The 14,644-nt window shown below is 40.0% G+C and overlaps 1 protein-coding gene across 2 annotated transcripts in view; it reads right to left on the minus strand.

Annotated features, from left to right (window-relative positions):
- LRP6 (LDL receptor related protein 6) overlaps positions 1-14,644 on the minus strand; it is a 132,273-nt gene that overhangs the window by 42,947 nt on the left and 74,682 nt on the right. For both annotated transcript variants that reach the window (XM_074825657.1, XM_074825655.1), the window contains 2 exons: positions 11,957-12,353; positions 11,253-11,424 (listed from right to left, as the gene is read on the minus strand). In XM_074825657.1, the coding sequence (XP_074681758.1) occupies positions 11,253-11,424; positions 11,957-12,353 (569 nt within the window). The remainder of the gene's footprint in view (positions 1-11,252; positions 11,425-11,956; positions 12,354-14,644) is intronic.

Genomic DNA, 14,644 nt, shown 5'->3' on the forward strand with positions numbered 1-14,644 from the left:
CTAGTGCCATAAGCAGGGTGACAGTGTGCAAACCATTACCTTTCATCTTAACTGATAATCATAGTTTAATTTTCAATGTAGAACCACAGAATCATAGACCAGCCCAGGCTGGGACCTCAAAAGATCATCTGGTCCAACCTTTTGTGGAAAAGGGAGCCTAGATGAGATTATCTACCATCCTGTCCAGTCACACCTTGAAAACTTCCAGTGATGGGGCCTCTACCACATCCCCTGGAAGGTTATTCCAGCAAATGATTGCTCTCACTGTAAAATATTTCTTTCTTATATTGAGATGAAACCTCCCCCAGTGCAACTTGTACCAGTTGCCCTTGTCCTCTCCCTGTGGCTCCTTGTGAAGGCAGAGCCTCCATCCTCATTGTAGTTGCCCTTTAAGTATTGGAAAACTGTGATGAGGTCCCCCCAAGCCTTCTCTTCTCCAGTGGAAAAAGACCTAAATCTTTCAGTCTTTCCTCCGAGGGCAGGTTCTCCACCCCTTCGATCATCTTTGTGACCCTCCTTTGGCCCCTCTCCAGTCTGTCTGCATCTTTTTTGAATTGTGGGCACCAGAGCTGGACACAGTGCTCTACATGCAGCGTGGCAAGCACTGAGTAGAGTAGGATGATCACATCTCTGTCTCTGCTAGCAATCCTCTTGCGGATGCAGCCCAGGAACCGATTTGCCTTTGTTGTGCGGCAGCACACTGCACCCAGGTTCAGCTCGTTGTCCACCAGGACCTGCAGGTCCCTTTCAGCCAGGCTGCTCCCCAGTCCCACAGATCCCAGCCTACACTGGGCTCTGGGGTTACGTCATCCCATGTGCCTTGCACTTGTCTTTGTTAAACTTCACCTAGTTCATGCTAGCCCGCTCTTCCAGCCTGTCCAGGTCTCTCTGGAAAACGGACCTCCCTTTTGACATGCCCACCACACCACCCACTTTAGTGTCATCAGCAAATGTGGTGAGGGTGCTTTCAATCCCGTCATCCAGATCATTTATGAGGATATTGAACAGCGTGGAGCCCAGTATCGATCTCTGGGGGAGCCCACTTGTGACAGGCTGCCAGCTTGAGTAAAAAGCACCGATCATCACCCTCGGAGTGAGGCCTGTGAGGCAATTCCCTCCCCATCTCTCAGAGCACACATCCAGTCTGTATCTTAACAGGTTGTCTAGGAGGAGGCTGTGGGAAACAGCATCAAACATTTTGCTGAAGTCCAGGCAAACAACATCCACTGCTCTCCCCAGGTCAACAGAAAATGTTATTTTGTTGTAAGAGGTGATCAGGCTAGTCTGGCATGATTTGTCTTTGGGAAATCAGTGTCGGCTTTTCCCAATCACCTGCTTCGTTTGGCTTGCACATTTCTAGGAGAACTCTTGCCAGGGACTCAAGTAAGACTAATAGCCCTGTAGTTTCCTGGGTCCTCTTTTGGATGTAGTTCTAAATAATCGGGGAGCAGGTAAGTATCATGCATGCTAAGCTCGCTCTGAGGATAACTGGAACAGAGGAAGTCAATGAAAATTTAGAAAAAAACAGCTGGTAACTTTATCTTCAAAAAATAAAAGATTACTTACAAGAATGGAATAGGCCTCTATGACAGACTGAAAGCCCCCAGCTACACTACAAGATGTTACCAGAACTTTATTTCAGACACACACATCAGAAAAACAGAAAAACCCAAACCAAACAACGTTCTCTAGAGCAGTTTATGGATTTTACCAATTTCAGATACAAATATCTTCTAACAAAGTAAGAATAACTTGAACCTAAACCCTGATTTTTAAAATTGACAGCCAATTTTTGGACAAACGACCAAGATCTTAGCTATCTATTGGTTCCTGAACTTCAGCACCTTTACCAGTACCAGCTTACTGATCCTCAGAGAGGGCAGGAGATCCCATTTAATATGCGGTCCCTCAATTGCCCTGCTCAAGTACTACTGCCATCACTGTGCCAGCTCTACAAAATTTCTAGCAGGGACCACAGCTGGAAACCATCTCTCCCCACTGACTCGCAGGAAGGATGCAATTGTAGCACTTACCTTCCTTCTGAAAGGATAAGGAACCAGAGAGTGTTCTGATTTGGTGGTGATGCTTTGCATGTCATGTGTCCCACAAATGCAGAACGCTACCTTGGTACATGTTGAAATATACTCCCAGATATATAGTTATTCACCTTACTGCATGAAAAAAACCCCAGCCATTTGTCACAGACCTATACGAAGGACATGTCACAGAAAAGAAAAAAAAAAAAGGTAAACTCTTCCAGAGCAGTCCTTAAAACTCTTGAGTAATTCTAATGACAAGTTGGGTTTCTTGCAATAGCTTGAAAGAGCAAAAAAACACATCAGAAAGCACTGCCACCTTCACAATTTCAACACAGGATACGCTAACGCACTCTAGGAATGCATACAACTGAAAACCAATGAAACGAACAGGTGAATTTCTTGTGACTTTGATCATTAACACTGATCTGCATAAGACGATTGCAAAGAAGTATTACTGTAAGACAGCTGTGAAATACTGAATTCAGTATATATATCCCAGATATTTCGTCATACCATAGGAAAAGATCTTGAACAAGGCCTGCATTATACCTGAAATAGTTTAAGAATATTCAAGGTTTACACTTAGTTACTTCAGCTCTCATTATCCAATGATAACTTATAAGTTTTCAATATAAGTATCCAATGATAATTCTATGTGCTGTTTGTTTGATGCAACACATATTGACTCAGTTCATGACACTGCTAATCAAGGATATGACTGTTCATCTTCCACCTAAAATGTACATGAATCTTAAAAAGTGAAAAGTGAAAAGCTACACTAATTTGGTTAAAGAAAAAAAAAAACTGGGGCAGCATCTCTTGTAAAAATAACTCTGAAAGATAGCTACAATGTCTTCTGAACATTACATTAGCATTTCTTCAGACTATGTATTTTCAACTTGCCTCTTTAAGCAACACAAACAGACCAGAACAGAATGATTTTACTGCTATGGCTGCAGTAATATAATAAAATTAACACATGTATCTACTATAAAACAGCAGCTCTAAGAGAAGAAAAAAGGGGCATCTTGTCTAAATTTCCAGTTTTATTAGTCTTCCCCTCTAAAAAAAAAATGTCCTGATCAACTATACTCTGACTAAGCAACTGAAACTTTAAACTCGGCTTGAGGAAATTATCCTGTGTCATTAATTTACTGTTTATCACATTTTCCCTCAATTCCAAAACATTAAGGAATGCTTTAGATATGAAATGGGAAGCCATCTCTTCATTGCAGTGAAATCCTGAGAAATCAGCAGAAGGGATACCTGGAACCCTTTATATTTGCTTCAGAAACCAAATGCCTCCAGCCAACTCCACAATTTCTTACTGCTAATTGTTTTATAATAGCCATTACCAATTTCTAATTTAACAGTTCCCCAGCACCCTCAATTTCCTTTTGAGCTCTAATCATTCTTCCAAAGAATTCAAAATATATTTTTCCTGAGCATGGATAATATTCCTAATAGGACTGCAGTGAAGATAAATACATAAAAACAGAACAGAGATTAACTTCATAAATAGTCCTTTCTATCATGCTGCAGACACTGTTATAAGCTCATTTCTTTCACAATAGGACAACTTTTCTAGTTCACTGATCAATCAATGCCAACAGCAGAACTGTTTTCTCAGCGATGGAATTTAATTTTAGAAACAATCGGTTGGGTTTTCAATGGAACAGCTCAAGTCAGGTGAAGTGACAAGCAGGCAGGGAAAGGAGTTTATAACCATTGTGACAATCAAATATGACATCGCCTAGGCAATCTTGTGCAATACAAAAAACCCCTGCATTTGTAAAAAACAGGCTAAGACAAAAAATTGAGCTGAAGCGATGAATAGGATGAAAAGAGAGGTTTTCACATGAAAAAAAGAGTATCCTCTCAGAAGATTCAGTAGTAAAACAGGTGAATAAAGATGCTTGGCTATGGAAACTAATGTTGGTACATTATTAATACATAGGGTGGAGTGGCAACAGTCCGAGGGTGTTTTGGTATGTGGGCATAGGCTACAGGGGTACAAAGGAAGTGAATTACTGTGATTTTGCAACTTAATATTTGTCAACTAAGTCCTATGAGCAACTGTACACACATTTCCCAGCAAGCAAAGGAGACTAGCCAAGACCAGCCAGAACTCTCACAGTGGTTTGGGGAACAATTTTACAAGATTATAATCAGCAACACAACTTCTAATGCTCTTGCACATAGACAAAACCCTCTGTTCTCAACTCTTCCTTCCCAAGGTACTTACTTTCAGTACCTTGCCCCAGGAACTTACTATTTTTAATTTGTTCTCTACCTAACTTCGTGCTTTCCAGACTCCTTCGTAAGCAAATATCATTGATTTTTTTGTAGAGAGGAAAAAATGTGGTAAGTTTGCTGTTCTTTTGGCACATCCAAGTGGTCCAATGAGTGACTCAGCCAGTGCAAAGCTGGGGCGGGGGGGGATCTGGGATACTTTCTACTTTAGGTGGCAGTAAGCTATTAAGTTGATTCAACTGCTCCCTTTGCTAAATCACTTCATTTCTAAGGGTCTCTGTGTGTTCAAAAGCTTGTTTTTCCAGCATATGTATTTACCTGTCCAATAAAAGGTATTAGCTTTCTTATAATCCTTTTCTCACAGACCACGGCAAAGTTACAACATCATGAATAGCATCAGAAAAAAAGTTTAGGTTAAGACTACAAAATCTCAGAGCAAAATAAAGAGCCTGTGTGAAGACAGCTGAATAATTATTGAGAAGGATCACAAGCTCACGTGAATGTTTCTGGAAAAGCCCAGGTCCAAGATCAGTACAATCTATTTTGTATGGTAACGCAACTAAATTTGAGAGAAGAAAAAAACAAGCCAGAACATTGGAGAGTAAGGGATAATAGCAGACTGACAAACAGCAGTCAGCTGAATCAGAAATGCAGAAGATAGCTCAGTATCTCTTCAAATCACTCTGCAGCCTGCCTTCAAATATTATTTTAAGTATGTCAGACTCAGTGAGGTCAGATGATGGCTCTAGTTGTTTTAGTCTGAGGGATTTTTGTGTTTTCCCTTAGGTAACCGATACTGACTGCCAGTAGAGGCTTGTTACTTTCTAGATGAGACAACAGTGTAAACTAACATACAGTTTCCTAACTCCAGTGGGAAAAATCTAGGAAGCACGTATGACACATTAGTGGGATCCAAATGTTGTACTTCAATCAGCTCCATGCTGGGCCATTGGGAGCCATCAGGTTTACAGAGCTATCATTAGCAAAACAGGACTGCTCATCTGTTAGCAAAGCTTTGTAAGAAACATCTCTGAATTTCCAATGTGGAAAAGTCTCAGTCAAGCTGCACAGATGTAAGCAACAACTGAGTCTGAGAAAGGTAAACTTTTACTATGAACAATAATGTGCAAAAAGGTTATAGAAGCCAGCGCAACTTTCTGCTTGAACGTGTCTCAAGTGTGGGCATTTGCCTCTGACATGGCCACTCCAGGCTCTCCTTAGAGGTAACAGAGAAGAATAAGTACTTTTAGGGTAGGACTCATCCAATCTATTCTAAACATTTACTTCAAGGTAAAGCAAGGCACACTGCAGAGACTTCTAACATTTTCTATAAAGGCAACATAAGGCAGTTTACTGAGCCGAAGGTATCTACATCTCATTAGATGAAAGCCACCCACAGATTTCAGGGAGAAACACAAGATCTATGACACAAGAACCATTTTAAAACTGAATGTCAAAGTGTTCAGTAATACCATAAAATTTTTAGGGCAGTAATTTCACTTCTTAGAAAAATACCATGCTTGGCGCCCAGATCAGTGTCAGGTTACTCTTGGACAAGAGTTCTGGCTCTATCTACCCAAAACCCTCCCCCTTGGTATCTTCTTTCTGTGGCGAGGTACTGGGAACCTCTCCCTGTTCCATTAAGCATGACAGCCTGTTGACAGCACACCCCTCAGGACTTCACTGCGAACTCATCAGCACAAGTGGTTTGTACTGGGTGTCTCAGTAATCAAACTTTTCACATTTCGGTTTTATTTATATATTCTCAATTTATCAAAAGCAATAAAAAGTTGACTTTTTAATGTTCCTGAAATGAAACCGGCGTGGATGTTTCATCTTTTTCACTTGTACATTAAAACACTCTGAACAGCTACAAAAGGTACATGCCTAAGTGACAATTCTGTAGCACCACGCTCAAAAGCCAAAGCAAAAAAGGAATTTAACTTTTTAACAAGCTGACAATGCCAGAAGGTCCTGGCTAAGCATTTGGGGTAGAGAGATAAGAGGCCACTCAAATTCTTGCACCCAGCTCTTTGACAGTCAGGAGACCTTACTAATATGTGGTCTGTGGCTGTCATTTGTTTGCTTTGTAATATAGTTTTCCTATCTTGGTCTGCATCACGAAATTTAATTCTTCCCTAAGCTCATTCAGAAGTTCAAAAGAAACCTCCCAAATGGAAATTATACAATGTATAAACTAATTGGGTTTTTTTAAAAAAAAAAACAGTAAGCCCTTACTCTACTACTAATTTCAAAAATCTGTAATTTTTCTTACTGCAGGCCCAGCAGGCGTTAAGAAATAGCTGAAAATTCCCTGACAAAGTAAGCTTTAAATTTCTGAAACTGGGACGGAGTAGAGGGATCTGCCCCTACCCTCTGCAGCACATACTTGCTGTTCTTTGCTGAATGAAGTTCCCAAGTGCCACAACTATCCAAACCAGATGGACAAACAACTGTGGCCAAAATTAAACAGCAAAGCAACTTCAAGTATTTGTTTCAACTACCTTATTTCTCATACCTGCAAAAGCTTAATGCAAGTACACAAAAGCAGCTGTGTTCAACAGCTAGGAATTCAATGGTTTCTGCTTCTTGATTTTCAAACCTCTGCTTCAAAGTAGGGTGGATGGGGTAGGATCAGTAATCAGGCTTACAGGTCATCAGCATTTCACAATACAAAGACTAATGCTATGAGACAAAATTTCTCAGTCAGAAAATAAATGGTGAATGCTTAGAAAACAAAATTTCCTTATTAGGGTGGTGGTAAAATTGAGGGAGTTGTCATCAGAGGAAAATGTAGCCCTGCAATTTCAGGATTAGAATATGAATTAGAGCATTCTCTAGATGCCAAGCTATTCGCTCCTAGGTCAAAGACAAAAAGGTCCTCTCTGTTCAAGATTTTTGTGCTCAAAAAAGTCTTAGCAGCATCCGCTTTCTCTTGTCCGACAAGGCTGGGTTCTGAAGACTTGTGTGTACTTATGCTGAAAAACAGCAGGATGTAAGACTTTCCATATTAATCACAAGGATTAGACAAAGTAATGCCAGGCACGGCTAATAGATTTGGGAATGAGGAAACACTTCAAGTTAGAGCTGCACTCAAAAATCACTAGATAATTGTTGGATCTGTAGAGAAGGCAGAGTCCTTTCTTTAGACTCACCACTAGTAGGTGTAAGTGGGTGTCATCTCTGGCTCTGAGAATGGAGAATAGGAAAGAAGATGAATAAAGAAAAATGAAGCAAAGACTGAAAAATTGTGAGAAATCAGCCATATCATCATTATTTCCTCCTAATGCACACAGCCACACACGCACGCAGACATTTATAATTGCTTTATCAATATGAGCTTTGCTGACCATTTCAAATCCAACCTATGCCTTAAAACAGGTAGCGTACGTGCTCAGAAGACAAATATTCACTTGAGCAGGAAAACATAAGACCAATTCAACAGAGCAGATCATACATTTTTAACCTCATAGCACGGCAGGAAAATGCTTTAAACCTGTAGCAAGTCAATGAGAAATCTTCCCTACTGGTAAGCACAATAGCAGCCATCCATTTCAATAGAAGTTTATCAGCAGTGAAACCTGACCGAGATAAATGACGAAGCTGTTGAGCCACAGCCTGCTTCTGCCTGCTGCAGGCTGCCAGATAAAATGGGAACAAAAGCTCCCTGCTGTACCCCCTACCAGTCTCCATTAACCCCTGCTGATGCTTTATTATCATCTGGGGGCTCCAGAACAGCATAGCATGAATCAGTGTGTAAAAAATAAATAATAAAAGCTCGTATGTAGCACAAACAAACCAGAGACGTAGCTTGCAAGAAACATTCATTTTGGTAGCACTGCAATTAAATAATGGTTCTGAGGAATTCCACATACGGGGGGGGAGGGAAGCACAGTGTATGTAAAATCATGTATGTAAAAACTACTTAAAGGCAAGTACACAAACACATTTCTCTCACTTTTACCCCCCTCCACAAATATATACAAACACATACAGGCAAAGCGGGGACCAGGCACATATTCTGATGTCTTCATGTCCAATTCCAAGTTTCATCTTTTGATCCTGTCACAAACATCCTCTTTGTTGCACCTCCTCCAGTGTCCATTCTCCAAAGGTAAGTTTTAAACATTTACTGAAGGTCAAAGCTTCTTCTACTAAACTGATATAAAAAGTGGATGGGAAGGGCAGGGAAAGTGTAACAAATCTCCTCAGGATTCATGGTTGCCATAGGAGAGAAAGGCAGTGGGACAAAAAGCAAAAACTTGAAATGTTAGTCATATTTTAGCTAGATTTAGATAGCATCACTGCAGCCTGAGATTTCTGCAGCCTACCATAACAAAGTCAATCTCTCATAAAAGATTACAGAGAGGCCACACAAGATCCTGGGGAAAATTTGCTAAGATTCATCAGTAAAGAACCTCACCACTACATCTGCATTACTTAGCACACTGGAGGCAGCGGGGGGAGAATCTACTTTAGACTGAACCATTCTCTTGGACGAACACCTCCTCTTCATCCTACAGAGCCTTTCCACGCTTTATTAATTACAGAAGCCACACTGAACTCACACTCTGATCTATCACTACCAGAGGTCATCGATTTTCAACCCATTTCTGCTCCTCTGCGGTGAAGTTAGCAAGCAGCAATATTACATCTAAGGAAGAACACGTAGTTTTTCCTAAAGCTAATGCAACAAGCTAACAGACTAAAGACTCCCCAGACCTTCAGGGAATAGAATGGCCTCAACACAGGAAAAGAGAGAGGCTGTATGGGTTCAGTCCAAAGGTCCACCCATCCCAGTATTCTGTTTCAGAGAATAATCAAAACTTACACTTACAGAACAGGATAAAGCAAATCCATACTGAAACTTTTCAAGACAACTCTTTTGTTCTACAGCAATTTACAGTTCAGTGATTTGTTGTTCAGAAGGCAATTCTATTTTCTAGTAAACTGCAGTGGAATTCCCTTCCACAGACTCACCCAGTCTTCCCAGTAGCATATGTAAGCTTTTAACATCCACAACCATTTCCACAACTTCCCACACGCTGTTTGAAGATCTATCTGCTTTTGTTTGTTCTGCACCCATCACCTGCCAATTTCTTCTATCAAAAAAGGTGTGTGGGTGCAAGTCCTGTTCACCTTATCCATAATTTTCTTGATTTTATAGATCCGTGTCACATAGCCCTAAATTAACACCTTCTGCAATAAAATTTTAAAAACCCAAATCCTCAAACAAAACTAAAATCCAAAACCACCAAAGAAAAACTGTGGGAGAATTTCTTCTCTGTTGCTTTAAAGGCTTTACCCAGAGACTTTTTCAAGATTTTCTGCACACCGGTAAGAGTTAACAAATGTTAACTTGTTATAAAGAGTAACAGCAGTAAAATCATAACTCTAACACTTGGAGCCTCATAGAAAAAAACCCAACTAGTAATTCTGAAACCTTAAGATGATGAATCTTCTCCCATGCCCTGCATAGATGTTACATGACAACCTGGAACAAACTCATTCTGCTGGCTCACATTGGTTTAAAAACAATGAAATGGAAATTGTCCTAGCTGACTTTGTGCCAGATCAGATATCTTCTGTCCTGCCACAGACATTGTAATGTTGGCATAAACATTATATCATGTGTTCTAGTCAGTTTGACCGAATTGCAGCAAGGAGCTCACGCCCGATCTAGATGAAAATTTCTATCACAAACTGATCCAGCACTGAACAGAATCATTATTCATGAATACAGAACCATGGTCTGAGTAAGACTGAAATGCATGAAAAAAACCTCAGTGTTTTGGCAAGCATGAAAGTGGAGAATGCCTAACTTTCCTTTCGCAAAGCACATTCAAATCCAAGACAGTATCAGGGCTGAAGTGCTCAATCTGTTATAAATAAATCTCTAGGCACAGCTAAGGCTCTTTTTGCCCTCTTTTCTCAAAGCTGGTACAATGTTAGCTGAATTACAGACTATAAATCTTGTTTTCAGGACACAGAAAACTGCGCTCCCTGGGGCTCTCCCAGGGAGTGCTTCAAAGCAACTCACCTTGCAGGACTGGAGTTGACTCCGAAGGAGAACAAAACAGTTATGTGACCTCCCAGCACAACACTATGACTTCACACTGACTTATTGGGAGTTAGAAATAAATAAAAACTATTTCATAAGGCTAGAGAAGATATTGTGCCTAATATAAGTGCTGAAAATTATTTGCAACAGTAAGGAATGACTAAGGAAAGCTATAATTCATCAAAAGAAAGGTAAATCTACAAGGATATAGCAAAGGTAGATGGTGCTACCATGCACCAGGTAGTAGCCAAGTCTCCTACTTCCAGATAAACTTCTGCCTTTTGATAGTAAACTGAACAAATACTAAACAAAATTATTTTCTCAAAGACTGACAGAGATAAATGTCAAATTTGTTCCATAAGTGTTATATAACAAAATAAACACAAGATTTTCAATGTGGGATAGAAGAAAAACAGCTTGCTTTTTTTTTTTCCTTCAATTAAAAGTTTCAGCAGAACATACCAGAAAGAAAGGAAAAATCTATCCCCTTACTGGAGCCCTAATAAAACAAGGGAGATACAAAGTACAGAGGATTTATGAGAGTACAAATAATTATATGTGAAATGGGATTTCTTTAAAATATGTTGTACTAGCATCTAAGCTGAGCAACACAAAGAATGAAAGATAAATTTTTTTAACCTACAAACATTACTCCCAGTAAAAAGCTTTTTTCCCTGATGACCTAAGAATTGACTTATTTAACAAATTCTTATCACCCATTCTTAAAAAGAGGGATCTACTACATGGATATAATTTCCATTTTACACACAGAAGCTGAATTGTTCCTTAAAGCACAAATCAACCATTACCCCACTGCCCTTTTGGGCTCTATCAGAATTTGAACACCTAGAAAAGTAGAGTAACTCCATGGAATTAAAAATGCAGATGCAATTACAAACCTCTATTTTGTCTGTTTTGGCATCTCCCCAGTATATTTTGCTTTCGGCATAATCCAGTGCCAGGCCATTTGGCCAGCCAAGCGAAGTATTCACCAGCACAATTCTGTCTGAGCCATCTAGCGCTGCTCTCTCGATCTTTGGGATTTCTCCCCAGTCAGTCCAGTACATGTACCTGCAAAGGAAACAAAATCTTAAGAATCTTAAGATTTAAAATCTTAATCCAAACTTCCAATATTCACACAGCTTCTTCTGGACTCCCGTTCCCCAAAACCACATTGCACACAGAACGGTACATTTATAAGCCAAATGTATTTCCTCACCTAAGTAAGGATGCCCAAACCATTCAGAAAGCATCGATGTGTAAAAAAACTGTCCCTTTACATGAAACTCCTGTATCAGTCTGCTCAGCAAGACAACATAAGCAGTGCTATAGCTAGAATAAACAAACAGATCCACACAGTCCCCCAAAATATTTTTTAAAAGGAGAACAAAACAAAGACATGGTTTTGTTTTATTCTCCCACATGGCTACCCAGGTGGTCAAAACAGAGTAGTCCCTGTGCCTCAGAGCCTTATCTTTCAAAAAATTCCAGTATCGAAGGCTCAGAAGTTTATCATTGCATCCCATTATCTGCATACAGGTAGACAGATGTATCTTCTTTATATGACTAATACTTAAAAAAATGCTCACAAACAGCTCCTCACCCAACCATGGGATCCAGCACAATAGCTCTGGGTTCTTCCAGGTCTTCTGATATTAAGATTTTTCTCATGGTCCCGTTAAGCCTTGTCACTTCAATCCGGTCTGTGCCAGTGTCAGTCCAATAGAGATTTCGGGCAACCCAGTCCACAGCAATGCCATCGGGATGCGCGATCTGCGCCGTGACAACAAACTGACTACCTGACCCGTCGATGAACGAGCGGCGGATGGCCCTAACTTCATCATCGGTCCAATAGATGTATCCTTCCAGGGGATCAAAGTCAATGGCGATGGCGTGACGGATGTCCTCCAGTGGCAAAACAATGTCAGTAAAATCTGGGGTGTCTAAGGAAATTCGCCTCAAATCTGTCCGGCGGGCTAGAAGCAGGAGTTCAGTGGCACCTACATGAATAAGGCAGAAACACAACCATCTTAGAAACACTGTGCAGTAAGCCTGTAAAGAATGAACCTGATTCTGTACCATTTGGTACAAGCCAGTCCAGCTGCCTTGATTTCACAGGACTTAACCAAACTGATGGGCACCAGCAATGAATTCACTCCAGGGCTTCAAAGGTGAGGTTATTCTTCTGCAGAACAAGTCAGACGTGTTTACAGAAAAAAATTCAGTGGTCATGTTGGACACATTTTCTATTGATATCATTCCCTCCAAAGGTAGTGAAATACATATGCAGTGACTGTGCTGCTATTTTATGCAAATCAACAGATGGCCTGCAGCCTCTTAGATGAAAAATTAATTATATAAAGAATTTACTGACTGTTTGCTATTGTTGGTATAGGGACAATCATGACAAACAAGCTGCGTGTTTCAACACTATCCTTAGAAGGAGAAAAAAAATGTAACACAGAACTCCACAAGTAAATCTCCTTTGAGAAACTCCAATCAGAGAAATCAGTTTTGGGAACTGATAACTGTCCAGCGACCACACAATGCAGGAGAGCTGTCAGCTTCTCCCATAGTGGTTGAGCACAAGCTTATTGAAGACATGAAGATAAACAACAGTGTGTCTTATAAAGTGATTTTGAGCTGAAGCATACAAAAGCCATGCTGGCTTTTAGGTCAAAAGTCAGAATCACAATAAATAACTAAGATCAGCTCGCAGTGCAGAAGATGTTTTCACGTAGGGCAACACAAGCTGTTTAATGGTACATGTGCTGGGCATCTGATCAATGACAGATGTACTTACTGTCTATTCTAATTCATTCTCCTTTTCTATTCTACGTCACTAGATTTCAATGTAATGAAGGATAAACAACTACCACACCCCATTCCAATTAAATTGGCTTATCAGTTTGGAGTCTCAAGGAGATAAGAGCAGCTTGGGCCTCAGGGAAGCCTGAGCTAAGGTGAAAAATGTGTGCATCCTAAATGCAGGGAAAGTGTGTTGCAATGGCTCTCCTCAAACAGTGTGGGGAAAGGGTTTGGCAGGGACTGATGTAGGTGTGAGGACAGAAGGAGGGGGTGGGGGGAGGTTTAGGAAAATAAACACATCAACGTAGCAGCAAAAAAGAGCCATCGCCAAGCCACATTCTGTCCACTTCTTGATCTTGATCTTACAGAGGTAAAAATAAGGGCTAGAAGACTGAAAGAGCAACAACTAAAGCAAGTAGGTTGCTGATGAAAAAAGAATTTTGGTGTCTGATGCCAAATTTCTTTTTAAAAAAAGTCAGTAATTGTTGTTGGTGCCAGATGAAATCTCACTGCGTGCCAAACCTTGGAAAGATGCCAAAGCAGCCACTGCTTCATTTACAGCAAGTTTAACACATTAGAAAAGATATCTGAGGCACTTCCACGCTGCTGCAAGAAACAGCACTTTTCAACAACAGAAGTTGAGAATATTATTACAAGTGTTCCTGATTGGCAGTCCAGAACGGATTCAGGTCAGCTTTGGGATCCTGTGTCCTAAAACACCTTGTCTTCAGAAACACATGTACATGCTACTCAATTGTTCTTCTAGCGAATAACTCTTATGCATTAATTAATATCAGGAAGGGGGAACCTGTAATTACATGTCTATGCATCCTTCAAAATAATGTAAAGCATGTGACATAGCAAATGGAAAACAGGCCTGTTAGTAAGATTTTTTAATAATTACAGAAGCAATTGATCTTGTCACAACAGTCTATATGTACATCTGTATTTGTTGCTACTAAGTATATCAAACAACTCAGCATCAAGATCCTATCATTCAGCTGCATTATGGTCATATAAAGTATTAATGCATAACTAATCGCTACTATTTAGGCTCAAGAAAGAAAGAAATCCCTAGTACTTTCTTTTTTACTAACTTCACAGTCATTTATCCAACTTACCTTTTAACCAAGACTATGAAAATCATATTAAAAACCCAAACAGTAACACTTTTTTCACATTATCTAGTAAAACTAAGGTTGAGAAAATGCACTAACCTGAGATTTTTAAACAGTTAAAAAGCTATATATATATTCTACCATACAAAGAAAAAGTGTAAGGCATAATTTAAAAATAATTTGTGTGCTCTAGCTGTAGTTGACAGTCATTTTGAAGACCTGATGTCAGGTCCCCAGAAAGACTCGGTTGAGTACAATCATGCCTTTGCTGATACTCACCCTTAAAATTGACCAATTGACCTTCCAATTCTTCTCAAAGATGACCCATTTCAACAGCTTCAGTATCCTGCTTTCGGGTTGCAACA

Source organism: Strix aluco, chromosome 5, assembly GCF_031877795.1.
Source record: "Strix aluco isolate bStrAlu1 chromosome 5, bStrAlu1.hap1, whole genome shotgun sequence".
In the NCBI taxonomy this organism is placed as follows: Eukaryota; Metazoa; Chordata; class Aves; order Strigiformes; family Strigidae; genus Strix; species Strix aluco.